At 50.6% G+C, this 25466-nt stretch overlaps 1 protein-coding gene across 12 annotated transcripts in view; it reads left to right on the forward strand.

Annotated features, from left to right (window-relative positions):
* Positions 1-25466, forward strand: part of Ubr4 (ubiquitin protein ligase E3 component n-recognin 4) — a 108099-nt gene that overhangs the window by 59567 nt on the left and 23066 nt on the right. For 7 of the 12 annotated variants that reach the window (XM_063287793.1, XM_063287796.1, XM_063287797.1 and 4 more), the window contains 32 exons: positions 274-404; positions 516-693; positions 1063-1167; positions 2606-2743; positions 3306-3480; positions 4592-4688; positions 5235-5342; positions 6197-6313; positions 7210-7419; positions 9240-9389; positions 10790-11017; positions 11666-11744; positions 12180-12422; positions 13039-13201; positions 13596-13746; positions 14643-14728; positions 15635-15722; positions 15966-16159; positions 16833-17072; positions 17399-17537; positions 18154-18279; positions 18384-18512; positions 19198-19541; positions 20960-21050; positions 21327-21411; positions 21555-21682; positions 22228-22357; positions 22443-22600; positions 22895-23004; positions 23480-23621; positions 23927-24008; positions 24349-24522. In XM_063287793.1, coding sequence (XP_063143863.1) covers positions 274-404; positions 516-693; positions 1063-1167; positions 2606-2743; positions 3306-3480; positions 4592-4688; positions 5235-5342; positions 6197-6313; positions 7210-7419; positions 9240-9389; positions 10790-11017; positions 11666-11744; positions 12180-12422; positions 13039-13201; positions 13596-13746; positions 14643-14728; positions 15635-15722; positions 15966-16159; positions 16833-17072; positions 17399-17537; positions 18154-18279; positions 18384-18512; positions 19198-19541; positions 20960-21050; positions 21327-21411; positions 21555-21682; positions 22228-22357; positions 22443-22600; positions 22895-23004; positions 23480-23621; positions 23927-24008; positions 24349-24522 — 4719 coding nt within the window. Of the gene's footprint in view, positions 1-273; positions 405-515; positions 694-1062; positions 1168-2605; positions 2744-3305; positions 3481-4591; positions 4689-5234; positions 5343-6196; positions 6314-7209; positions 7420-9239; positions 9390-10789; positions 11018-11665; positions 11745-12179; positions 12423-13038; positions 13208-13595; positions 13747-14642; positions 14729-15634; positions 15723-15965; positions 16160-16832; positions 17073-17398; positions 17538-18153; positions 18280-18383; positions 18513-19197; positions 19542-20959; positions 21051-21326; positions 21412-21554; positions 21683-22227; positions 22358-22442; positions 22601-22894; positions 23005-23228; positions 23370-23479; positions 23622-23926; positions 24009-24348; positions 24523-25466 lie in introns of those variants that run through there. The other 5 variants (XM_063287794.1, NM_001395108.1, XM_063287798.1 and 2 more) reach the window with 5 other exon arrangements.

The raw sequence follows: 25466 nt of genomic DNA on the forward strand, positions 1-25466 counted from the left end.
GTGGGTATTGCATTTCTGTCTTGGTGAAATCTCAGGTTTTTATCCTTTCTGGACTGGAAGTCTCTTCCTGTTGAGGAGAAACTGTCACTGCTGACCGACATCTCCCTGGTCCCTGCTAGTTGCAGAAAACAAAGGAAGTAGCGCCCAGCGCCTACAAGTTTACCCTCGCAAGTGATGGGTGCCAGCTGGGGCCTGTCTTTAGACTCTTGCTGTGCAGACAATCACATGTCAAGGAGCAAATACCTTTAGGTTACTGGGGTCTCTTTGTCTCAGGAGACAAGGATGACGATGATGATGATGATGCGGATGAGAAAATGCAGTCATCGGGCATCCCTGATGGTGGTCACATCCGTCAGGAAAGCCAGGAACAGAGTGAGGTGGACCATGGAGATTTTGAGATGGTGGTGAGTCTGGTAGCAGGAGAGGGAAGGAGGAGCCTCCATGTCCCCTCTAGCTCCCACTCAGCAGCCGTTCAGTTTGCTGTGGGACACACTGATGGGGCTTTCTCTCTGCAGTCTGAGTCGATGGTCCTGGAAACAGCTGAAAATGTCAACAATGGCAACCCCTCTCCCCTGGAAGCCCTGCTGGCCGGTGCTGAGGGCTTTCCTCCCATGCTGGACATCCCACCTGATGCAGACGACGAGACCATGGTTGAACTAGCCATTGCCCTCAGCCTGCAGCAGGACCAGCAAGGTAGAAGGCAATGCCAGGAACACAGCAAACTTGCACAGGACAAAGGGTGTGACAGTTGCTGATACCCCACTGACTTAGCTTGTCCCCAGATGGGGGAGAGGTTGATCTGGGTGAGAGCTGCTCAGAGGTACAGGTGGAGAGTGAGGGATGGCTCTGACACTTCTAGGCCGAAAGCCAGTCTCATAGTTACTGCTGGTTTGAATTTTTGAATGGGTGCCTCTTCAATCTGTAACGGAACTTGGTGGGTGGACAGCAGTGGCCAGAGGGGTCACGTGCTGGTGTCTAGACTCCTAATGACAGCAGACGGCCAAAGCAATACTGTGGACGGGGCAGAGGGGACCCTGTGTTCACTCTCCACTTGTTTCCCAGGCAGCAGCAGCAGTGCCCTGGGCCTTCAGAGCCTGGGACTGTCGGGCCAGGCACCCAGCTCTTCCTCTCTGGACGCAGGAACCCTCTCTGACACCACAGCATCAGGTAACTGTCCACAGCAAGGAGCTTGGCTCAGGGTCCCGAGACCCTGCAGCCCTGCTCGGTGCTGTGAGAGTGTGACGGGCAGCCGCTTTGACAGGCCATCCGGGACTCCTGCTTCTGCTGCAGCTTGGCCTCCATCGGCGCTTGTGCCTCCGCTTCCTCACACTGTGCATGCTGCTTGGCCCTGGCTGGTACCCAGGGAGAGGTCCAGGGAGCATCCTGTTGGCTGATGGTCCACAAGACTAGCTTCACAGCATTCATTCCACTAGAGTTCTAACCTGTTAGACAGTAAGGAAAGAGACAAGAAATAAAGCTTAAACCTTTAGCTCTCAGCCTTCATCTGCAAGTCAGCCGAAGGTGCAAGCAGCCAGCAGAGAGAGACCTGTGAGCTGAGTTTTTGTGGCCAATTCAGGCTACAGGAAACCTTCACCTAGGTTGTCTTTGTTTTAAGTCTCTTTCCTAGTCTGATAAAATTCCAGGTAGAGAGTTGGACCAAACTGTGGGTGGCAGCAGCACATGGGAGAAGTTCTTGAAAATCCACCCAGCTGAGAAGGGGCGGAGCCTTGCTCAGACTGCTGCATCCCCCTCCCTACACCAGCTTATTTTCTTTGGGGAGGGTTAGCCTGCCTAGATAAGTAAAGACCAGACTGCCTGCCCCTGCCTGCTGCCATGGCTTCTCGCTCCCAGTTGCTGTCTCTTCAGCCTTTGAGGTTGTGGTTGTGGTTGTGGTTGTAGTTGTGGTCGTGGTTGTCCTGTGCTGGTCATGTCTGTCATGCTCGCTGGCTGTCTTGGCTGCCCTCCTTCCGTGTGGATCTCAGCCAGCATTTTCCTCCTGTCTCAGCTCAGCCCTGATCCTGGATGCTGTGGCTGTCTCTGGGGAATTTCCTTGCTTCATTATTAGCATCTGATGAGGATGATGAAGAGGTGTGAAATTTTCTAATGAGCTCTCCTCTGGGCCATATGATTTTTAAAAAATTGAAAGCAAAACCAAAACGACAAAAGTCAAAGTTGACTCAAGAGCTCATGCTAAGTGATTTCATAACTGCAGATGGATTGCTGAGCAAACCTCATTGAATTCTCTGCTCCCTCCAAATGCAGTGGCTATTGTGGATCTCAGTAGGTGTCAGTAAAAACTAGACAGTGGTGACCCTGAGCATTCAGTGCGAAGACTCGTCGTCCATGTCACAGAATCTTACTGAATCTGCACCTGCTCTAGCTGCGAAGGAAATGCCCAGCGCTCTGGGCTTTCCCTCGGGTCTGAGTGCCGTTGGGAGTGCGCCCTGGAGAGTCTGTCCCCTTTGTTGATTAATCGGCAAAGCCGGTCTTGCCTTCTTTCTCTGCCCTCAGGACACTCAGACTGCCTTGTGTCCTCTGCAGTGTGCTGTGATGCTTTTGTCCCCTCCAGGGGTCTGTGCCTGTAACAGCTCTGTTACTCTCTCAGCTCCAGCCTCAGATGACGAGGGCAGCACTGCAGCAACTGATGGCTCCACCCTGCGGACCTCGCCAGCCGACCATGGCGGTAGTGTGGGCTCAGAGAGCGGGGGAAGTGCAGTGGACTCGGTGGCTGGCGAGCACAGTGGTAATGTGCCTGGGCGTCTTGATCTCTTTGGGCTGAGGGTGGTGGACAAGGCAGGAAGCCCTGCCTGGCCTTGTGATTGGTTTCTGCAGAGAGGAGTTGTGGGGACTCTTCTGTAGTTTGATAGAGTTCATTTGACTCGACCATGGAATGTCAAGTGTTCTGTGACTGGAGTTCAAATCCAGCGACTAATCTGGAAAAATTGCACGGTATCTTTCAGTTGTCTTTTAATTAAAAAAGAAATGGTATTATTTATAGCCCTAAATGGTGATTAAAAGTAATTGTGGTATGATCTTAAAACCCATATTCCTATGGTTTTTACTATTTGCCTCCTGAGGGAATGAATTGTTAAGCAAGCCATTCCCCCAGTACAGCTACTGTGAGGTTTGCTGATACACTAGCAGTCTCTTAGCTGAGGCTAGACCAGTGTTGTAGGTTGCACAGGTGAAAACTGAAAGCCCTGTGGGTCCAAGATCGCTAGCCAAAACCAGTTGAAACCTAACATTTTCCCCATCAACACCAGCTTTGGGAGTTGATGTGTACTTCTTAAATCATTTCCCTCCAGTGTCTGGCCGGAGCAGTGCATATGGTGACGCCACAGCTGAGGGGCACCCGGCTGGACCAGGGAGCGTCAGCTCTAGCACAGGCGCCATCAGCACCACTACTGGGCACCAGGAGGGAGATGGATCTGAGGGAGAAGGAGAAGGGGAAGCTGAAGGAGATGTGCACACTAGCAACAGGTCAGGACCGGCCTGCCACACTCACCTGCTTGAAGGGGTATTTCAGAACTGGGATATGGAGTGCTGTGTGCTAAGAGTGTGTCCCAAGTATCAAAGGAGATGAGAGCTGCCCGCTTCTCCCCAGGCACTGCTGACATCAAGGTGTTATGGCTCCCAGCATGCTTTGGGAGCTGGAGCGTGCTGCTTTTCCTAATGTCTAGCTGGAGGTCTGTCTAGCTAGAGGTCTAGTGGACCTCCAGCTTGTGGAAGGCACCCAGCTGACTGTGCCCTTTGTATTAATACTGTCTCTCTTTTCCAGTGTAAGACAAACGTCACACAGCTATTTAAGGATAAGAGCTATATTAGTTTGTCTTACTATACTGTGGGGACAGCTGGTCGCAATTAGCCCTTCATATATTTGGGCTTGGTTTGCCATTGCTTTTTAGGTCTGGAATTTTCCTTTGAAATGTCTTTGTTATAATGCTAATTTGGACTCACAAAATGAACCTGACATGCTTCAGTGTGCATGCACGAGTTCACACACACACACACACACACACACACACACACACACACACACACAGACACACAGACACACACACACCCTGAAGAGATGTATAAGATTTATTTCTCACACAGATTTTGGAAAAGCTCACTAATAAAGGTTGGTTTGCATTTGGATTTTTGTTAAGGGAAGATTGTTTAAATACAGAATCATTTTTTGTGTGATAGAAAATTCCATTTCTTTATAAATCAGTTTTGGCATTTTGTGTTTTCTATAGCATCTGCTCATTATTTGGAGCTGTCAGTTTGGACATAAAGTTGTTTTAATACTTTTTAAAATAATAATAATTATTAATTTGCTCTTAAAAGAGAGGAACTCACTAGGTACCCACATCTGGCTGATCTGAAACTCACTCAGAGCCCAGGCTGGTCTTGATCTCAGATTCTCCTGGGTGCTGGCATGGATTGTAGGGCTAGAACACTGTGCCAACTTTATTTGATTAAGATGGTAAATTTATTTCTAAGTATCCGGCTCCTCATTGGCCTTGGTGGCAGGAGACAGCATTGTGCGTGCTGGGTCTTGTCTGTATGTCACTCCATGTCTCCTGTACATTCTTTGGCCTTGCAGGCTACACATGGTTCGTCTAATGCTGTTGGAAAGATTACTGCAGACACTGCCCCAGTTACGGAATGTCGGAGGTGTCCGGGCCATCCCATACATGCAGGTATCCTCAGCTCTCCTGACCAACTGCGTTACTGTTGGGCTACCAGTGCACTTCTTTTTCAGGGGCATCAGAGGGCTGGTGTTAAGGTCACAAAAGTATGGCGTGCAGCCCGAGCTATAAGTCGCAGCCCTTTAGGTTATAGCTGTGGTTAAGGAATGTTCATGGTCATCCAACTAGGTAATTGACAGAGCCTGGAGGTTTTAAAAGGGTCCTGACACCCACTGGGTGGGTGTTCTTTCTTTGTCCTGAGTAATAGATACAAGCTGTGCTCTTTAATTCTTAGATTGGCACAGTGTCCTCTTTCACACCACTGTGATTGGCTTTTTACTCAGTTTTTATAAACTTTTTGTAAAGCCTTTCAATGGTGTCCCAAATAGCTCAGGTGAGTTTTACAACCCTGGGCACTCAAGCTAGGCCAGTCTTGCAGTCTAGATGCCCGCCTCGCAGGCTAGGGCAGAAGGTCAGAGGTCAGGATTGCTTCATAAACACACATGCTCAGCCCTTCTGCCTTCAGAAGTCGCTCTCTGTTCACTCTCTGCCTTCTAGGTCATTCTCATGCTCACTACAGATCTGGATGGAGAAGATGAGAAAGACAAGGGAGCCCTGGACAACCTGCTTGCACAGCTCATTGCTGAGCTGGGAATGGACAAAAAGGTAAGCTGGAGGTGTGCATGTGCGCGTGCCTGTGTGTGTGTGTGTGTGTGTGTGTGTGTATGTGTACACATACAAAAAAGTAAGCTGGAGGGGTGTGTGTGTGTGTGTGTGTGTACGTGTGTACACAAAAAGGTAAGCTGGAGGTTGTGTGTGTGTGTGTGTATGAAAAGGTAAGCTGGAAGGGCGTGTGTGTGTGTGTGTGTGTGTGTGTGTGTGTGTACAAAAAGGTAAGTCGGAAGTGTATGTACACGCGCATGCGCACCTGCAGAGCAGGGCCTAGCTGGGAAAGGTGTGGAAACTGGGATCAGCTGGGGGTGGGGTTGGCAGTGTGAGGGGATTAGTCAGAAGTCTTTGTCAGGTTCATCCTTCCTTAGAGGAGCCTCCTCTGGGTTCAAGTTTTATTCCCGGGTCTGGGACAAAAGTAGCATTAGAGGAAGGGTTTTATCTAGCTTGAGGTTGAGGTTAGAGCGCGTTGCTGCAGGGAAGCAAGGTGGCAACGCATGCAGCTCTCTCTGTTCTTACAGCCCTGAGCACAAACCCCACTTCAGCCTAGGTCTCCCTGCATCCATTAAAGCAATCAAGTCACTCGCACAGGACAACTTGATCCATAAGTCCCTCACTGAGACTCTTGAGTGGCTCAGGTTATGTCAGGTTGACAGTTAAAGAAGTACAAATGACAAAGTCTGTGCCCTTGTCATATATTCCATGGCCTCTGAGCACAACGGCCTCCATTGCACCAGGTTTAGCCCACAGCACTACTGGAGCCTTCTTTCCTCTTCAGGCTGAAAGGAGGGGGTGGTCTTGTTGGAGCTTAGAGGAAGCATAGGTGTCTGGGCTTCTGCTTCTGCCTGCAGGATGTCTCCAAGAAGAATGAACGCAGTGCCTTGAACGAAGTCCATTTGGTCGTGATGAGACTCCTGAGTGTCTTCATGTCCCGCACCAAGTCTGGATCCAAATCTTCCATCTGTGAGGTATTTTGTGCCTTGATCTTATGGGTTTGAGGCGAGGTAAGATAATGGAGTGGTTAGTGAAGGGCTGAGGACAGAGGTAACAATCCACTGTCAGAATAAGGCAGTTGTCAACTAGGGTCTGTCCCTCTTCAGGTACAGAACTTCTTTTTAGAATCCCTGCCAAGCCCAGTTCCTTACCAACAAACCCTCCAATGGAGGGGTTAATAAAGAAAGGGCTTGGAGGTCCCACTGTTGAAAAGCAAGGGCCTGTACAGAAAAGCACAGAGTAGCTAAGAGGATCTCCAGTGTGTGTTGCTATAAGGTATGGTAATAGAGTAGAGAGAAAGCCCGTGTGTGTGGGGAAATGAGATTAGCACAAAGCAGAGACGGTGGAAATCAGGGTTGAACTGCATCCAATCTTAATGAGCTTACGAGCTGTGGGGTTTGCCGGGATTTCCAGGGCTCTCCTAATGGTCTTATGTACAGTAGCTTTGCGCCTTCCCGCTTCTTATGCAGGCAGGCAGTCACCCACTGTCTCCCTTGGAGACTGGTTTTCTGGAAGAGCCCCTACTGGGAGGGTGGGGTTGCCAAGAAGGACCTAGAGTGGAACTTTTGTCTCTCCTTCAGATGAGGTTCTGCTAGCTTTGCTTCAGGGGAAGGAGAAAGCTTCGCCTCCCTGGCACAGAGGTGTATAGCAAGGTCAGGTTAAGAGCTAGTATTTGTTTTCTCATAGACATAGTTGTTGCAAAGAGCTGGGGAGAATGATTTAGCCATCTGAGAAACTTGTAATACAACTGACTGATGAGCCCATGTCTACCAGGGCTGTTCTTGAGACGGCCGTGTGGTGAATGTGTCCCCGTCTGACTCAGTCCAGTTTTTACAACTCGGCCTTGCCTGCTGTGTGTTTTCTCCCTCAGTCGTCTTCCCTCATCTCCAGTGCCACGGCAGCAGCCCTGCTGAGCTCCGGGGCCGTGGACTATTGCCTCCATGTGCTCAAGTCTCTGCTGGAATACTGGAAGGGCCAGCAGAGTGAGGAGGAGCCTGTGACCACCAGCCAATTGCTGAAACCACACACGACCTCATCTCCACCAGATATGAGCCCGTTCTTTCTCCGACAATATGTGAAGGTGAGGCCTCTCTGGTCAGAGGCAGCTCTTGGCTCTTCTCAGAGCTGTGTGTTCTGCTTTTGATAAGTAAAGCTAGGAAGACTAGTGTTAGGAACCACACGGGCCATGGGTTCTAATCTCATCGTGACCTAACATGGCCACTCCTCCCAGCTTGCTCTGGAGGGCTTCTAATTCCTGCCTCTTTGTTGTAAGCCTGAGGAAGTGAGTGAGATCAGTCACTTATCTGACGTGAAACTTATTGGGAAAATATGAGAGTACATGAGACAAAGTGACAGCAGCATTGGTCACGTGCCTTCCATACCTCATCAGAGGCTTGTGAGCATGCTGGGTAGATGAGCCCAGGAAAAAGCTCTCCTGTAATCTTACCTACTAACCAGGGAACATGGGAGATCCTAACCAGTCTCAGTAGGCCTCAGCTACTGTACCTGGAGAATTAGGGTGAAGTCTTAGCTGCTCCACAGGGCCATGAACACTGCCAGCTTAATATTTATAAAGCTTAATATTTATATGCACAGTGCCTGGCATATACCAGTATGTCATCACTGGTGATGGTTGGTACCCTTTACTCCTGTTGAGCCAATCAGTGGAGCCAGGAGGGTAGGCCAGCTGCCTACTTTGAATGGGCAGTGGTATAACATGTCAGTCTGACATGTCATTCTTTCTGTCTTGCTCTCTCTTTAAATGGCTTTAACAGACTTTGTTTGTTTAAATGTATGCTATGTGTATAGGTGTTTTGTTTGCATGTATGTCTGTGCGTCTGGTGTCCATGGAGGCCATATCTGCTGGGACTGGAGTTACAGATGGTTGTAAGCTGCCATGTAGGTGATGGGATTTTAACATAAACCTGTGGAAGAGCAGCCAGTACTCATAATCATTGAGCAACTGACTCTCCAGGCCCATGATGTTTCTTAAGAAAAAGCTCTTTAGGGGCTGGGGATTTAGCTCAGTGGTAGAGTGCTTACCTAGGAAGCGCAAGGCCCTGGGTTCGGTCCCCAGCTCCGAAAAAAAGAACTAAAAAAAAAAAAAAAAAGAAAAGAAAAAGCTCTTTAGCAAGAGCTGAGGAGGGGGCTCTTCGTCTGTTCCCATTCCCAGCGAGCACCCTGTCAGGCTGTTTGCAGTCAACTATAGGCCCAGCTTGCAGGGACCTCCACAGGCACCCAAATACATGTAACATTTACACAGACATAATTTTTTTTTTAAAAAAGGTTTTTTATTGGGAACTGGAGAGATGACTTAGTAGCTAAAAGCTAAAAACATTTGTTACTCTTGGACATGACCTTTGTTCAATTCCTAACACACACATCCCGGCTCATACCTATCTGTAACCCCATTCCAGGGGACCCAGTAGGCATATACATGCATGCATGCAAAACACTGATGCAGGAGAGGAAAGTAAATCTAAAAACATAAAAATTCTATTATAATTGAAAATATATATGTATGGGTGTGCATATGGACACCTCTGCATTCTTCTTTCTCCCTCCCTCTCTCCTGTGTGGGGGTTGGGGGTTCAGAGGGCTCCTTTTGAAAGTCAGTTTTCCTTCTACCGTGTTGATCCCAGGGATCAAACTCAAGCCATCGAGCTGGGTGGCAAGCACCTTTATCTGCTGAGCCATCTTGTTGCCCAGCTGCCGGGGCTTTTAAGGACCATAGGCTCCATCTCCATTGTTATTCTTGCATGTCCCCAAACCTAGGCTCTTCTGTAAGTGAATTTTGACTCTGCTTTGAACGACATCATAATGCTTAGTGATTAACTTTGTCCTGGCTGTGGTCATGGAAGACCAGTGAGCCCAGGTTCTTAGGAAGATGTTCTTCTCCAGGGTCATGCTGCTGATGTGTTCGAAGCCTATACCCAGCTGCTCACAGAAATGGTACTGAGGCTTCCCTACCAGATCAAGAAGATCGCAGATACCAGCTCTCGAATCCCTCCTCCTGTCTTTGATCACTCCTGGTTCTACTTTCTCTCTGAGGTGAGTGAGGCTCTGAGTGAGCAGTGTCCTACTTGGGGAGAGATCAGGTCTACCTTCCACCGTGGGCTGCGCCCTTCCTAACCCTAACTCAGTGTCCTCATCGAGCCCTCCACACACTCAGGTCCTGCTCATCTCTTCGGAGTGTATTGTGTAGTGACACTGGGGTTCCTGTATCAAAGCAGCTCTTGTTTCTGTGTCTGTGTCTGTCCCTCTAGGGTTGGCAGCCGCTTAGTCCTTCAGGACAGTCAGGAACATAGAGCACACACTGCTTCCCTTCCCACACTGGTCAGTGAGAAGTCTGGTGACTGGTCAGATAGCTCCCTGAGAACAAACAGATCGGAGGGGAGCACAGTGGACACACAGAGACACCCACGAGAAATCTAGCAGGACAAGAGGCCCAGCATTGTGGTCACAGCTCTCTGGGAGGAAATACTATTTCTGGTGCCTTGGAGCTCTCAGGAGCTGCCTTATAGACACGGGTTTGAAGGGAAGCTGCTAAGGAGAGCCCTCTCTAGCTCCTGGGTCCTGAGCCAGCCCATGCCTACTATCTTTAGCTTCCCTCACTTCCCTCGAGGACACGCAGTGGCAGACACTAAGAAGAAAGATGCCAGCACCAAGAGGCAGTTGAGGTTGCCCAGTTCTATCTAGGCCTCACAATAGAGGATAGTGAATGGTTTGGAGCGAAGACAGTACTTTAACCAGTACAGTAACCCAATATCACTCTGGGAAGGAAGGCAGGGTGCCTATTCCTAGCTCCTAAGCTGAAGAGTAGAGTTGGAAGTTTCACCCTGGGCTGATGTGAAGACCAGCCTCCTTGTAGATTCCTAACTACTTTAGAAGAGGAACATGAATATTTGATTGTCCCCCAGTTAAATGTTTTTTTCTGTGCAACTCCCTTCTAGTCCCTTTAAGGGATTTTCAAGTTCCTCAGAGTATGACTGGGAGTTGACCCACGTGGCCATTGGTATCCCTGTGTGCGGCACTCACAGGTATAACCAACTAGATCAAACACATACAACAACAGCAGAAAGGACATCTGTTCTAGGTGTTTCTTGCCAGTGTTCCCTGAACAGCACAGTATAATCACATACAAACATTTACACCATAGTGTGTGTTGGGGGAAATCTATAGAGATCGCTCAATGCTAGAAGGGTGTGCACAGGGTGTCTGCGAATACAACACCATCTTATATAAAGGATCAGCACCTGAAGCCTGTGGGAATCCCCCCTACCTGTTCCCTGTGGACGAATGTGACTTAGCTTATACTCTCTTAAAGTTTTTAGTAACAGTTTGTTAAAAGAATACAAACAAATAAAACCTCTAAACAGCCAGGGTGTTGTAGCTGCGGGTGGTGTTGACATTCCCCGAATAACATGAACTATGTTGTTTACTCCTTCAAGTACCTAATGATCCAGCAGACCCCTTTTGTCCGCCGCCAAGTCCGGAAACTTCTGCTCTTCATCTGTGGATCAAAGGAGAAATACCGTCAGCTCCGAGACCTGCACACCCTGGACTCCCATGTGCGTGGGATCAAGAAGCTGCTGGAGGAACAGGGCATCTTCCTCAGGGCCAGCGTGGTTACAGCCAGTTCCGGCTCCGCTTTGCAGTATGACACGCTCATCAGCCTGGTACGAAGGTTGGGATGATAGGGCCAGGAGCAGAAATGTGGCAAGGAGGTACTAGCATGAGGCAGTGCAGGGGTGTCTGGGGTCAAGCACCAGGTAAATGTATGGCATTGAGGAGTTGACTTGAGGGTCCTCATCTGTGAAATGGGTCAATTGTCATACATAGGGTCAACCTGAGATTGGTACCCCTTGGATTTTGTCCTTATATACTGAAGAGGCTTAGGTAGGAGTGTGCTCTGCAGCCTAAATGAGAGTGAATGAAATGTTTCACATTCAGACATCTCATCTGTGATGTTAAGGACTGCCGGCTTGATCATTTAGTGTCCTTGTTTTTATAGTGAACAAAGAAGTGGGGTGTAGTTTCTGGGAACGTGGCCTTCCTTTGCCTTAGTAATGAGCCTGCAGCTTCCAGAAAACTGAAGGCAGGGTGCTGGGGGTGGAGGGGTGGTATCAGGGTGGAAGCAGGCGGGGGCATTGTGTATAAGCTGCAGGTTGTGTGTGGGCCCTGTTCCCAGGTCCACTGCCAACCCAGAGGACATCTGCCTCACGTTGAAGACTAGGGCTATTTTGTGGTCTCAAGCCAGGCCTGAAACACAGAGCAGCTTGAGCTATTTCTTAGCATTGCTCACCTGTGATTGGCTTCTGTTTCAGATGGAGCACCTGAAGGCCTGTGCAGAGATTGCCGCCCAGCGCACCATCAACTGGCAGAAGTTCTGCATCAAAGATGACTGTAAGCAGTCCTCCCTGGCTGCCACTGTGGTGTCTGTGGCGAGCTGTCCTCCCTGGCTGCCACTGTGGTGTCTGTGGCGAGCTGTCCGAGTTAAGCTGTGGGCTGGGCACTGGAGATACCACTGCTAACAGAACACAAGCCAGAACCTCACTGACAAGGGCTGTTTGTCAAAACTTGGGCACAGGAGTGCAGAGCAGGACTCCCAGACTGTAGCAGTAAAGTGACACAAAAGTGTAGAACTTGTTTACCTGAGGCATTGGGGTTGGATCCCCTCAGTGTGGTCACCCCATGCCTTTGTGATTACTCCACGGTCACTCCATGGCTCCTGTTAACATTGAGCAGAGAGAATTGAGGGAGAAAACCTTGTCCCATCCCACAGCTCATGCTGTCAGAAGTTCAGTCACTCCAGAACTGACGCCACCTTTCTCCTCACAGCTGTCCTGTACTTCCTCCTGCAAGTGAGTTTCCTGGTAGATGAGGGGGTGTCCCCTGTGCTACTGCAGCTGCTTTCCTGTGCTCTTTGCGGCAGCAAAGTGCTCGCAGCCCTGGCGGCCTCCACGGGCTCCTCCAGTGTGGCTTCCTCAGCCCCTCCTGCAGCCAGTTCTGGACAAACCACAACTCAGTCCAAATCCTCCACTAAAAAGAGCAAGAAAGAAGAAAAGGAGAAAGAGAAAGAGGGTGAGGTCCTATGCTAGGTGCTTAACCCTCTCAGTGCATTGTATCATTGCAGATGCTGAAAGGTTTTACCTCGTGTGTCCAAATGCTCTTTAATGTCTCCTGGTCACATTTTCAATCATGGTGAAAGGGATACCATTTATTGTGACTTTCTGTGTTAGAGACAGGAAGGGCCAGGGTGCACTGAACATACTCCATCCCAGCACTGCCTAGTCCCCCAAGCACTCTGAGGTGCTGAGCAGCCCGTCCCCTTTGGCGTCTCTACTTCTCATGGTCCTCAAAGACCTGAGACAAATGATCAGAGGTGAAAGAAACACTGAGTCAGCCATCTCTGAGGAGGACAGGGTAGCTTTCACTATTGAGACCTGCTGTAGCTCAGTGGCACACTTACCGTCCTATCCTTGGTGGTGGTGGTGGTGGTGGTGGTGGTGGTGGTGGTGGTGGTGGTGTGGCCATACGTGGGCTAGCTGTGGCCAAATCATTTCTGCTTCAAATAACTGAAAATTGGCAAATTCCAACCATTTAGAGGACACTTTTAGAACAGATAGACTTACTTCCTACCCGCCCGGTTGTAAGATCCTGGGCCTTTGGGTGAGTCAGTCCTACCGTGACGTTGCAGGTGAGAGCTCGGGTAGCCAGGAAGACCAGCTGTGTACAGCTCTCGTGAACCAGCTGAACAGATTTGCAGACAAGGAGACTCTGATCCAGTTTCTGCGCTGCTTCCTATTGGAGTCCAACTCTTCGTCAGTACGCTGGCAGGCCCACTGCCTGACACTGCACATCTACAGGTGCGCCAGGGCTGGCTCTGGGGCTGGTAGCTCTGAGTTCTGGTCACATGCTCATGGTCACTATACCAACATCTGTGCTGATTTCAAGCACCGGAGGTCTCTTTGTTGAGCTATCTGCTTTGTAGCTGCTAAGCTAATGCCCTTGGCAGGACAGTTTCCACTCAGAAGGCTGTGCTCAGGAGTTCCTAAAATGACGGTTGGCTAAAGGAAACTCGCCTTTGCTGTGGAGTGAGACGGGACGCCAGCAGTAAATTATTATAGTAGTGTTCCGTCTGCTAGGGAGCCACAGACCGTGAGCCACGGCTGCATGTGGGAGGACAGTGCTGACACTTTCAGGCCTCAGTGATGTCTCACTCATTGTTGCCTGCTAACCTGAGCTGCCATTTACCTACAGAAACTCCAACAAGGCTCAGCAGGAGCTCTTGCTAGATCTCATGTGGTCAATCTGGCCAGAACTCCCAGCTTATGGTCGGAAGGCTGCCCAGTTTGTGGATCTCCTGGGCTATTTCTCCCTGAAAACTGCACAGACAGAGAAGAAGGTAAAAGAGAAGCCCCTACCCCCACTTCCCATCCCCCATGTGGAATCTTTTCTCTTGAGTGAAGAACATTATCATGGTCTTCTGCACACATGAAATCTCTACTGACTCTGTCTGTCTAGTGTTAGCAACATTCTGTGGCAAAGTGTTACAGTATCGTTACCGTTGAGTACAGTTCGCCTTTCTTCGGTCTAAATGTAGCATAGATGCACAGCCAAGAAGTGGGTCACACGGTAGCTGGCTCAGCCTGGGAATTAAGTACGGCTCATTGAGCTAGAGGGCCTGCTTGGGAGCCAGGAATAAGGCTGCAACTAGGTAACCACTGCTGACTTCTCCCTAAAAGTGAGGTAATCATTTTCCGAGTGACAAAGGCTGACTAGTGTCTGGGACTCTGGGTGCTTGTGAAGAAGGGAGACTCTTTAGCCAATTGGGAGTTAGGACAGCAGCTGGAAAGACAAAAGCAAGTCTTTTCCCAATAGGATTGATTGATTGCGTGAGTGAGTGAGTGGGTGGGTGAGTGAGTGAGCAAGTGAGTGAGTGAGTGAGTGAGTGGGTGAGTGAGTGAGCGAGTGGGTGGGTGGGTGAGTGAGTGAGTGGGTGGGTGAGTGAGTGAGTGAGTGAGTGGGTGAGTGAGTGAGCGAGTGGGTGGGTGAGTGAGTGAGCGAGCGAGTGAGTGAGTGGGTGAGTGAGTGGGTGGGTGGGTGGGTGAGTGGGTATGTGTGAGCATATGGGGGGTTTGGGGGATACATGTGGAGATCAGAGGAGAGCTTGCTGGAGTCAGTTCTCTCGTACTGTGTGGGCCTCTGGTCACTAGGTTTAGTGGCGACACCTCTATTCCAGAGGCTTCCTATGAGCTCAGGACTCAGGTTTGTAACCAATTCTTCGGAATTCTGTTTCAGTTGAAGGAGTACTCACAGAAGGCCGTGGAGATTCTGAGGACTCAGAACCACATTCTCACCAATCATCCCAACTCCAACATTTACAAGTGAGCTGTGCTTGCAAAAGTCCTGTGGTTTGAAGAGCAGTCACAGTTTCTGGAGTAGTAGTTTGCTTCCTGGAAGTGGTTGTGCATGGCCAAGTGCTCATGAACTCAGTGGTCCCTTCGGTGTCACCCAGCCTGTTCGCCTGCAGCTTTCTCTGGTGGAACCAAGGCCTTTGGGCTCTGGAGGTTATACAGATGTGATTGCCAAATGTGGGATGTGACCAGAGATAGTGGGAGAGCTGATTTCAAACCTTAACCTAACCAGATAAAGCAAGTCCACACAAACGTCTTCCTCTTTTATTAAAAGAAAAGGGACCCCTGTGTGTGTGCTTGTGATGTCTAGGGCCTTGCATGCCATGCTTACACGTGGAGGTCAGAGGTCAACCCTGAGGAGTCAGTTCCCTGCCCTTGCTGTGGGTTCCAGGGATTGATCTCAGATGGCCACACTTGCTCAGTAAGCTCCCTTCCCCTCCGACCCATTTGTCGGCCTTAGGGAAAGAAATGTTTGAAAGAGAACGTTGCTTAAGTTTGTGGTTTATTGTGACGTCGGCTTGGTATTGGCTTTTAAAGTGTGCATTTGTGTATGATATGTCTGTGTTCTTGTTTGTGAGCACATGTGTACAGCATGTAGGCGCCCCACGGCTCTTAGATGCTCTCCGTCTTACTTGATGAGGCAGGGCCTCCCAGTTGAACCCAGCGCTTGCTGATGTGATGCCAGTTTGCTCTAGCTCTCTCTGCTCTCCAAGTGCTGGAACTGTAGATAGGGTGCCATGCACATCTGACCCTCTGTGCCCGTGTGAACTGCAGTCCTTTCCCTTATACATATGCTCAGGGACCTGGAGAGGGAGATGGCTCTGGCATGGTCCTAGAAGGAGACTTTGCTGAAACTCAAACTCCTTTCTTTCCTAGTACCTTGTCTGGCTTAGTGGAGTTTGATGGCTACTACCTAGAGAGTGATCCCTGCCTGGTGTGTAATAACCCTGAAGTGCCGTTTTGTGTAAGTAATATCTAAGCAGGGCGGTCCTGAGGTTCTCGCCCTCTGGCTCACCTTCCCAAAGACTGTTGCTATTACTAGGGGTTCCTCTCAGTAGTAGCTGCCTGGCAGTGTGGATTCTTGCCTGACACACTGGGTACCTTGGGTAGAAACTTCATCTGTGGGTGGAGAGAGGGTTATGTTGATCAATGAAGAATGTAGATGGACGGATGCTCATTGCGCTGTTTTGTGTGCTCTTGTATTTAGTATATCAAGCTGTCTTCCATTAAAGTGGACACACGGTACACCACCACCCAGCAGGTGGTAAAGCTCATTGGTAGTCACACCATCAGCAAGGTGACAGTGAAAATTGGGGACCTGAAGCGGACCAAGATGGTGCGGACAATCAACCTGTATTACAACAACCGAACTGTGCAGGCCATTGTGGAGTTGAAAAATAAGTACGTGCTTTGCGGGTGTCCCTGAGTCTAGCTGTGCCCTGCAGGGTACAGACGCACACACTTAGGGGCTCTGTGTCCTCGCAGTCACAACAGTGTTGGCATGGGGAGAGCGAAGAGCAGGCAAGAAAGGTTCCCCTCAGCCTGCCCAGGCTGGGGGAGTGGAGGAGGGCCTCCAGGTTCTCTTGCCGTGTGCAAACCTCGTGCATTGGAAAGTAGTTGGCATTGGGGAAAGGCAGCTGTGCATCTGCTCAGAGAGAACGGATTCCTCTGCATTTTCTCCACTGCCGTTTCCATCCCTGCGTGTGCCTGCCCCCTTATCTGTCCCCAGCATCTGGGTTAGGCACGTCATAGGCCTAGCTGCATTGTGTTGACTCCCCAGGGACCAAGCAGTTTGTCAGAGTCTCAGTGTTACTGCTGAGCAGAAGTCGTTAAGGCTCAAGTGCTGCTATTCCCACAGAAGGAGCAGGCAGCTCGCAGTGATCAGTGACCCTGGTCTCTGCCTAAAATCTGCTCTGTTTTTGTTTTCAGAGGAAACCATAAGGGAATTTTTTTCTTTGAATGTCACTTAATTGCCTTAGGACACTAGGCAGGGTGGCCTGTCTCCCACCACCAGTCTGTCATCACGGAGGGTCGTGTGGGAGGCTTTCCCCATAGCTTTTGTTGTCTCTCCTAGGCCAGCTCGCTGGCACAAAGCCAAGAAAGTTCAGCTGACGCCTGGACAGACAGAAGTCAAGATTGACCTGCCTCTGCCCATTGTGGCCTCTAACCTGATGATCGAGTTTGCAGACTTCTATGAGAACTACCAGGCTTCCACAGAGACCCTTCAGTGTCCTCGCTGCAGTGCCTCTGTCCCCGCCAATCCCGGCGTCTGTGGCAACTGTGGCGAGAATGTATACCAGTGTCACAAGTGCAGGTGACGGGCCCGGGCAAGCATGTTCTGTGTTCCCTTCTGTAGCAGTGTCAGGATGAGCAAGGTGCCTGTCTGGTGCCTGTGGTTTAGAGGATTATGGAAGTGTATGGTCTGTGGGTGGGAAGAAGTGAGGAGGAGAAGGAAGAGGCAGAAGAGGGTGTGTGTGCATGGTTTGCTCTACTTACTCGGCCGCTCACACCCTCTCACTCGGCGGTTGCTGTCCCTTCAATAATTCCTGTTGTTGTTAGAATATAGAGTGGACACAGCCTTCCTCCTCCTCCTCACCCTAACCCTTCGTTCCCACTGACCTGGGCACTTCGATTATTCAGGTCCATCAACTATGATGAGAAGGATCCCTTCCTCTGCAATGCTTGTGGCTTTTGTAAATATGCCCGCTTTGACTTCATGCTTTATGCCAAACCTTGCTGCGCAGTGGATCCCATCGAGAACGAGGAAGATCGGAAGAAGGTAAGCCTGCATCTGGCCTAGGTCCCCACCACTGCTCGGCTCTGAACTTTGGAGGAGACCCGTGTAGTGTACTCAGCCTTCAGTTCCCAGTTCAGAGAAAAGCAGCAAGCATGGGCCTGGCTTTTGAGTAGAGTCCACAGCGACCAAAGATGTGCTAGGCTCAAGCATAGGAATTAGAGAAGTGTTGTTGGTGTAGAAACAGCATCTCAAGGAGCAGGTAATTCAGATTCAGAAGGACAGAAGGAGCTGGGTGGCATGTACTTCTTTGTCCCACAGTCAGCCTCAGCTGGGTCTAGTAGGAGGGCAGAGAAGAAGGGGGTACCTGTTCAGGGTGACAGAAGGACAAAATTTCTCACAGCACTTGTGCTGTTTGTGTCTGTGTGATCTGCCATGAGTCACTTCTCAGCACTGACTTGTGTGAATCCAGTCCATATGCATTGCATATCTCTCATAAGACTGATGTGCCACCTCCTAGGGCTGTTCTGAAGGACAGTGAGGAGCTATGTGCCTGCTCTGTGTTGGGACATGTTTCACAGGTGGCCAGCTGGGAGGGCCACGGAGGGAAAAATCAATCTGTAAAGTCTTACTTCCTTCAACCCCTGTCTTTCTGGTCTAGGCCGTTTCCAACATCAACACACTTCTGGACAAAGCTGACCGCGTGTACCATCAGCTCATGGGACACCGGCCCCAGCTGGAGAACCTGCTCTGCAAAGTGAATGAAGCAGCTCCAGAAAAGCCACAGGTGCTCCCAGACCGGAGGGTATGGGGTCAAGAGTGGGAGGCTGCCCTCCTTCGTGAGGTCATCCGTGGGGTGGAAGTCTGACACTTGACATCTTGGGATTGCAGGAAGACTCGGGAACAGCGGGAGGCATCAGCTCCACTTCAGCCAGTGTGAATCGCTACATCCTACAGCTGGCGCAGGAGTATTGTGGAGACTGTAAGAACTCATTTGACGAGCTCTCCAAAATCATCCAGGTAGGAAATGGGAGTCGCTTTATGCTTTCCGGGCAGCCTTTGCCCCATCCAGGCTCCCTATCCAGCCCAGTCTGTCCCACTGGTCCCACAGCTGCACCAGAAGCTCCTCCTGCCCTAAGGTGACGGCCACTTGTCAGATCTGTTTGCAGCCAGAAACAGCATAATGGAGGTGGGATGGACATTAGTAGGCAACAAATCCTTGCTTAGTAGAGGGATTCCAGGTTTTAAAAAGTAGTGCTAAGGTTCTGCTTCCTCTTCTTGGATGCCATGTTTACAGGCTAGAGGTTTAGAGCACCCCAGCTGCAGTCAGCCATGTTGCCTTCAGTGTTCCCACATGGTTTCTATAGGTAGGATGCCGGCCAGCGGCAGTGGACCCCCATCCTATAAGAGCAGCCAGTGGCCCTGCCCACTACGTTACTGATGACCTTTGCTCAGAAGAGATCTGATTCTTTAACCTTTTAAAAAATAGTGTTTGTGGCAAGTGAGGAGCTCAAGGCTGGGATTGTTCTGGTTTCCAGTGCTGACCTTGACCTTGGTCAAGCAGTCACGCAAATCGCCAGTTCCCTCCTGTTAAATGAGGATAAAAGAAATAAGTGGTAGGGTTATTGAGAAGAATTAACTGTATCATACACATTTCTCATTTATTTATGTTCTGCCAATTTCTTTCTTATCTTTGCATTCTTAGAAAGTCTTCGCTTCGCGCAAAGAGCTGTTAGAGTATGACCTGCAGCAGAGAGAAGCGGCCACCAAGTCATCCCGGACATCCGTGCAGCCCACGTTTACTGCCAGCCAGTACCGTGCGTTGTCTGTCTTAGGCTGTGGCCACACCTCCTCCACCAAGTGCTATGGCTGTGCCTCAGCTGTCACAGAGCATTGTATCACACTGCTAAGGGCCCTGGCCACCAATCCAGCCCTGAGACACATCCTCGTCTCCCAGGGCCTCATCCGAGAGCTCTTTGATTACAACCTCCGCAGAGGCGCGGCAGCCATCCGCGAGGAGGTCCGCCAGCTCATGTGCCTCCTGACTAGGTCAGAGCTTCTTTCTTGATGCTGGAGTGGGGGCAGCAGTGATTCAGGGTTGAGCCAATTGGTTGGCTGGCTTACCCCAGAGGATGGGAGGGACATGGGAGGCGGGTAGATGTGGTTCCTGTGAGTGGCCTGTCCATGAGCTTTGTTGGCTCAGATGGTGTCCTGAGGGAACTTCCTGGGTCTTGGTGGGGGAGGAGAAGAGAGTGAAGAACTCTTGGACTCAAGAATATCCCAGAAAAAAAACTCAAGAAGAAGCAGAGGGGTATAGGGATGGGTGCTTAGACTCTGGCCAGAAAGGAAGGCTAGCTCAGGATCTGGCACTGTGCAGCATGTGCTTTGGATAAAAGACTCTTCCGAAAATTCCAGTTATAGTAAATACCTTAAAAATGGGCTGGAGAGGTGGCTTGGGCTAAGAGTACATGTACTCCACTTACAGGGGACAACTGGAATTTATCACCCGCCACCCACATTGGGTGGTTCACAATTATCTATAACTCCAGTTTCAGAGGATCCAGCATCCTCTCTGGCCTCTTTGGACATTGTACACATGTTAGAGAAACCCTCACAGTTATGCATGTATACATATGCATTATATATAATTAAATATATACATCTAATTAAAAGCAAATACTTGAATTTGAGTAAATAGCTCAGTACTGCTAAGTACTTTCTGTGGAGTGTGAAATCTGGGCCGTCTGAGGTGCTGGACACCTTTACAGGCTGTGCTGCTTACCCCCATTAACATGTCCTGAACACTAAGCATTGGACATGCAGTGGCTTACGTTCTAATGACAAAAACATTGGAAATAAGGTTTCCCAGCTAGAACAGGGCTGGCAGTCCCAGCTATAGATGGCTTCTCTGCAGCGTGGTCCATGAGCACAGTCTTTCTAGGAACAAGGCTGTGGGCTGCATGTGCAGCAGCAGCTCCTGGAGGGGCTGAGGCGGGTGTGTGCCGGATGCCAAGTGGATAGGCCTACGAAACTAGAGGGGCAAGGACACAGGGGCACAAAGAGTGGGGAGGGGTGGGGAGCACCCGAACAGCAGATCCCCGGGGTCTTGGATGCCATTTGAGGGTGCATTTTGTTACTAGAAAGGTATATAGCTGGGAAGTGAAAGTGAGGTGGTGTGCAGGAAGTGACATGGGGCCCACACTGAGTGTGGACTCAGGTTTCGGAGATGGACACCAGCAGCTCCTGGGGCCCTGCCGCCTGCAGTGTGGACTTCCGTGTTAATGCTGCTCTTCCTTCTATGCCTGTCTTGTAAGGGGACTATGGTAGTCCTCCCATCAGAGACCCCTTAAGATAAAAGATGTAGTCTTGTTCCTGGGAAGAAGGTAGAAAAGTCTAGGCCTGTCGTTGGGAAGAGGGGCCTTGCGACTTTCATTGTGACTAACAGGACTCCCGCTTTGCTTCCTCAGAGACAACCCAGAGGCCACCCAGCAAATGAATGACCTGATCATTGGCAAAGTCTCCACTGCACTGAAGGGCCACTGGGCTAATCCTGACCTGGTAAGCAGACCAGCTCTTGTCTGACCTCTCCCTCATGGTCCTCTGTGTCCCTGACCTCTTCTCGAGGCCAGTGTTGGAGACTGAGGTAGGAGAGAGTGGCCTGCCTGCTTGCAATATTCATGTCCCAGCTGAAACTTGTAGTACAGGGTTTCCTGTATCCCCTTGTCCTGGTAGGACACCCATGACTGGAAATTTTAGGGGGGTCCTATAATCAGAGCTCACCCTGGCCCCTGGACTCTTACCCTGCTCATTCTCCTCGTCCTGCACACTTTCCAGGCTAGCAGCCTTCAGTATGAGATGCTGCTGCTGACAGACTCCATCTCCAAGGAGGACAGCTGCTGGGAACTCCGCTTACGCTGTGGTGAGCTTGGGACCATTGGGTGGGCACTTTTCAGAAAACCAAAAGGCGCAACCTTGGTACCCGGGTGAGAGGTGGGAGCCCTTAGGCAGCCTTGTTAGTGCAGTGGCCCACGTGCACTGACTGTGATTCCTTTCCATCCCCAGCACTCAGCCTTTTCCTCATGGCTGTGAACATCAAAACGCCAGTGGTTGTTGAGAACATCACCCTCATGTGTCTGCGGATCTTACAGAAGCTGATTAAACCACCTGCCCCAACCAGCAAGAAGAACAAGGTGCTGTGGTGGGGATGGCAGGGCTGGGGAAGATACATGGCCTCTGAGTGCTAGCTCACTGACTGAGGTGAGCACCAGGCTTTAGTTTACTTTAGTGAAGCACCAGTCTTGGCTTTAGTACAGCACAGGTAGGTTGGAATCTGGGGGACATGTGAAGTAATAAAAACTCAACAGCATGAAAGCCTAGAGCAGTAAGGCCTTTGAAAACTCCGTGGATCTAAGGATGGTCTGACTTCATTAGTGTCTAGAACGGGACTGCCTGTGGTTCCAGCCAGGCAGACTGCTCAGTGGTCTTCATTAAGTGGGCAGTAAAACTCCACTTTATTCCCAAGGAAGTGTAGCCACATGTGTGGCTGTAGGGAGCCAGCACTTCCAAGTCTGTAGCCTCAGTCGGTGTGGAAATAACACTTCTCACGTGGGTGCAGATAAGGGTTAGCAAGAGCCCCTATTGGGCCATCAGAGCTGCATGCCACCCTAGAGTGTTGGTGCCATCCCAAGATGGGGCCCTCTGCTGCAAACACTCACCTTGTGCTGCTCCCGTCCAGGACGTCCCTGTGGAGGCCCTCACCACGGTGAAGCCGTACTGCAATGAGATCCACGCGCAGGCTCAGCTGTGGCTCAAGCGAGATCCTAAGGCATCCTACGAAGCCTGGAAGAAGTGCCTGCCTATCCGAGGTGTGCCTCTCCCTCTGCCACTCCCAACAGCTCCTGTGTTCACTGGGCTTTCACACTTACCCCGCCTGCCATCTTTGCCTTGCAGGGGTAGATGGCAACGGGAAATCCCCCAGCAAGTCCGAGCTCCACCGGCTCTACTTGACTGAGAAGTATGTGTGGAGGTGGAAACAGTTCCTGAGTCGGCGGGGGAAGAGGACCACCCCACTTGACCTCAAGCTGGGCCACAACAACTGGCTGCGGCAGGTGCAGCCTCTCAACGGGTCCCTTGCATGTGCCCTCTGCTTTCCATTCACTGTTCAGTCACTTCCTTTCAAATAGAAGTCCTTAAGTGTGGCCACCAACAGGGACAGGCCATCAGAGCTGTCCTCTGCTCTCTGACATCCCACCCTGGCCCTCACAGGAACAAGCCAGTGATGGCCTATAGCCAGGGGCGTGTTACCTGGTGCTGTGGACCCTTCCCTTTGTCTGGATGGGTGGACGTCAGTTCATGCTGTGGGTATCCTGAGCCAGCAACATTTCCTCTCCCTTGTCTGCCAGGTACTCTTTACCCCGGCAACACAGGCAGCACGGCAGGCAGCCTGTACTATTGTGGAAGCTCTTGCTACTGTCCCCAGCCGCAAGCAGCAGGTCCTTGACCTCCTCACCAGGTACCATGTGGGGTGGGTGGGGACAGTGGCTAGCATAGTTGAATGCCTTTCCCTCGCTCTTGGGTTAGTACACAGGGCTGGGAGGTACCCAGAGTAGTATATAACCACCCCGATCTCGGCCACAGGAACAGACAGCGCTTTAGGGTATCAGTGGTAAAGCGGCAGTGGGTGTCTGTTGAGCGCCTCTGAGCACAGACGTAATTGTCACTCATTGTCCTCCGCAGTCCTCAGGCAGTGAGCACGGAGACACAGATGCTCAGAGGCTTGGCAGCCATTCCCTGAAGTGTTGTGAATCCTTTCAGCGAGGGAAGTGTGGGGTTTCTCAGATGACCTCCATCCACCTGGAGGAGGAGAAGGAGGAGGAGGAGGAGGAGGAGGAGGAGGAGGAGGAAGAGAGGCTGAAAGTAGATACCAAGGAGGGAGCTCCTGGCTCTGGGTCCTTAGTGCTCTCTAAGGGTGTCCCATGTCCGTGCAGTTACCTGGACGAGCTGAGTGTGGCTGGGGAGTGTGCTGCAGAGTACCTGGCTCTCTACCAGAAGCTCATCGCCTCCTGCCACTGGAAAGTCTACCTGGCTGCTCGGGGAGTCCTGCCCTACGTGGGCAACCTCATCACCAAGGTGATGGATCTGTCCCTCCCCCACTTCTTCTTTCTCTACTTTTGTCAGTTCTTGCTTGCTGAGAAGACACATTTGTGGAATTAATTAGTTTCCAGACTTTACTGTAATTCGGATGGCTGTGCCGTCTGTTAAGGGTATTTGAGCTGCTTCGGGGTAAACAGTCTCTCAGCAATGCTTCAGCCTCTTTGGCCTCTCGGAAAGGCATTTTTTAAGGATTAGAATGGATGTGTGGCTTAAGCACCTCTGATGGGGACTGCGTCCTGGGGCGGAGGTGGCCTCATTGCACTGCTTGTCGCCCTGTTTAGGAAATCGCCCGCCTGCTGGCCTTGGAGGAGGCCACACTGAGCACAGACCTGCAGCAGGGATATGCCCTCAAGAGTCTCACAGGTAGAGCCATCAGCCCCTCCCTTGGGTGTGCTCCTGGGGCCAGTGCACGTCTCCCTCTAGAAGTTCTCTTCCTTGATGGGCCTGCGCGTTTGAGCTCCTCACTGCCAGCTATTTGACTCATTGGGCATCTCCTTGCTTTTTGGTTTTCTTGTTTCTTTTTTTTTTTTTTTTTCTTTTTTTTTTCTTTTTTTTCGGAGCTGGGGACCGAACCCAGGGCCTTGCGCTTGCTAGGCAAGCGTTCTACCACTGAGCTAAATCCCCAACCGGTTTTCTTGTTTCTGTGGTAGCCCAGGCCTGCTGTGTCCTGCAGATCTTACGGCAGTATCTCCTGTCCCCGCAGGCCTCCTCTCCTCCTTTGTAGAGGTGGAGTCCATCAAGCGTCATTTCAAGAGCCGCTTGGTGGGCACTGTGCTGAATGGGTACCTGTGCTTGCGGAAACTAGTGCTGCAGAGGACCAAGCTCATCGATGAGACCCAGGACATGCTGCTGGAGATGCTGGAGGACATGACCACAGGTAACCCTGCCCACTCCGCTTGGAGTAGGTGAGATGCACACAGATGTTGTTTCTTGGTACCACAGCACCAAAAGGCACACAGCTCTTGGGTTTGGGAGAGAAGCCTGTCTGACGAGCATGGTGGTGCTTAGTGTTAGCCCTCGAGCTGGGCTCATCGGTGCTTTTCCTGTGTTGAGCTCCCAGAGAAGGGAGAGGTAGAGGTCTCAGGCTGGTGTCTCCAGTCATCTGGGATGTTCTCATTGTCTCTCGTCAGTGGCCTTGCTGTGTTCTCCATAGCTGTTCTCATCCCTGTCTTTCTTCTGTACTGTTCAGCCTGTTAATCTGCTGTTGTTCTTATAGCTCAAGATTTTGTAGCCAAGAAACCTCCTGTTTATAGAGCACATTTGTGCCTGGTCAATCACTCGAAAGTTTAAAGTTCCCAGGCCCATTTGTGTTTGCTTTTCTGGTTTCTAGATGGTGTTCTCAAACTGGTATTTTATGATTTGGAGTTGTGAATTCCTATTCCTGAAGTTTATTATGGAAATTCTTTAGAAGCAAAGAATGATAATACCTGCCTTTATCCCAGCACTTGGGAGGTTGAGGCAAGAGGGCAGACACAACCAAGACAGGAGCTAGAAAGAGAGCTCAGTGGTCAAGAACACCCGCTGCTCACGCAGGGCCTGGCTTTGTTTCCATGTTAGACAGCTCACGACCACTCACAGGATCCAGCATCATCCTCCTGTCCCCTAGAGGTGCCTGCACTTCAAACACATGCACATGCAGATTCACATGCAGATATCAGTGAAAATTCAATAAAAGCAAAGAGGAAAAATAAATTCTTTAGGCCCCATGCAAGCTGGTCTTCTCCACACGGGTTTGTGACTGCTGCCTCTGTAAGGGCCCCTAGGCTGTCCCTGGCATGCCGTCATCCAACTTCCTCAGACTTCGAGGGATTGTGGAGTTTG

The sequence above is a fragment of the Rattus norvegicus genome, chromosome 5 (genome assembly GCF_036323735.1).
Source record: "Rattus norvegicus strain BN/NHsdMcwi chromosome 5, GRCr8, whole genome shotgun sequence".
NCBI classification, from domain to species: Eukaryota; Metazoa; Chordata; class Mammalia; order Rodentia; family Muridae; genus Rattus; species Rattus norvegicus.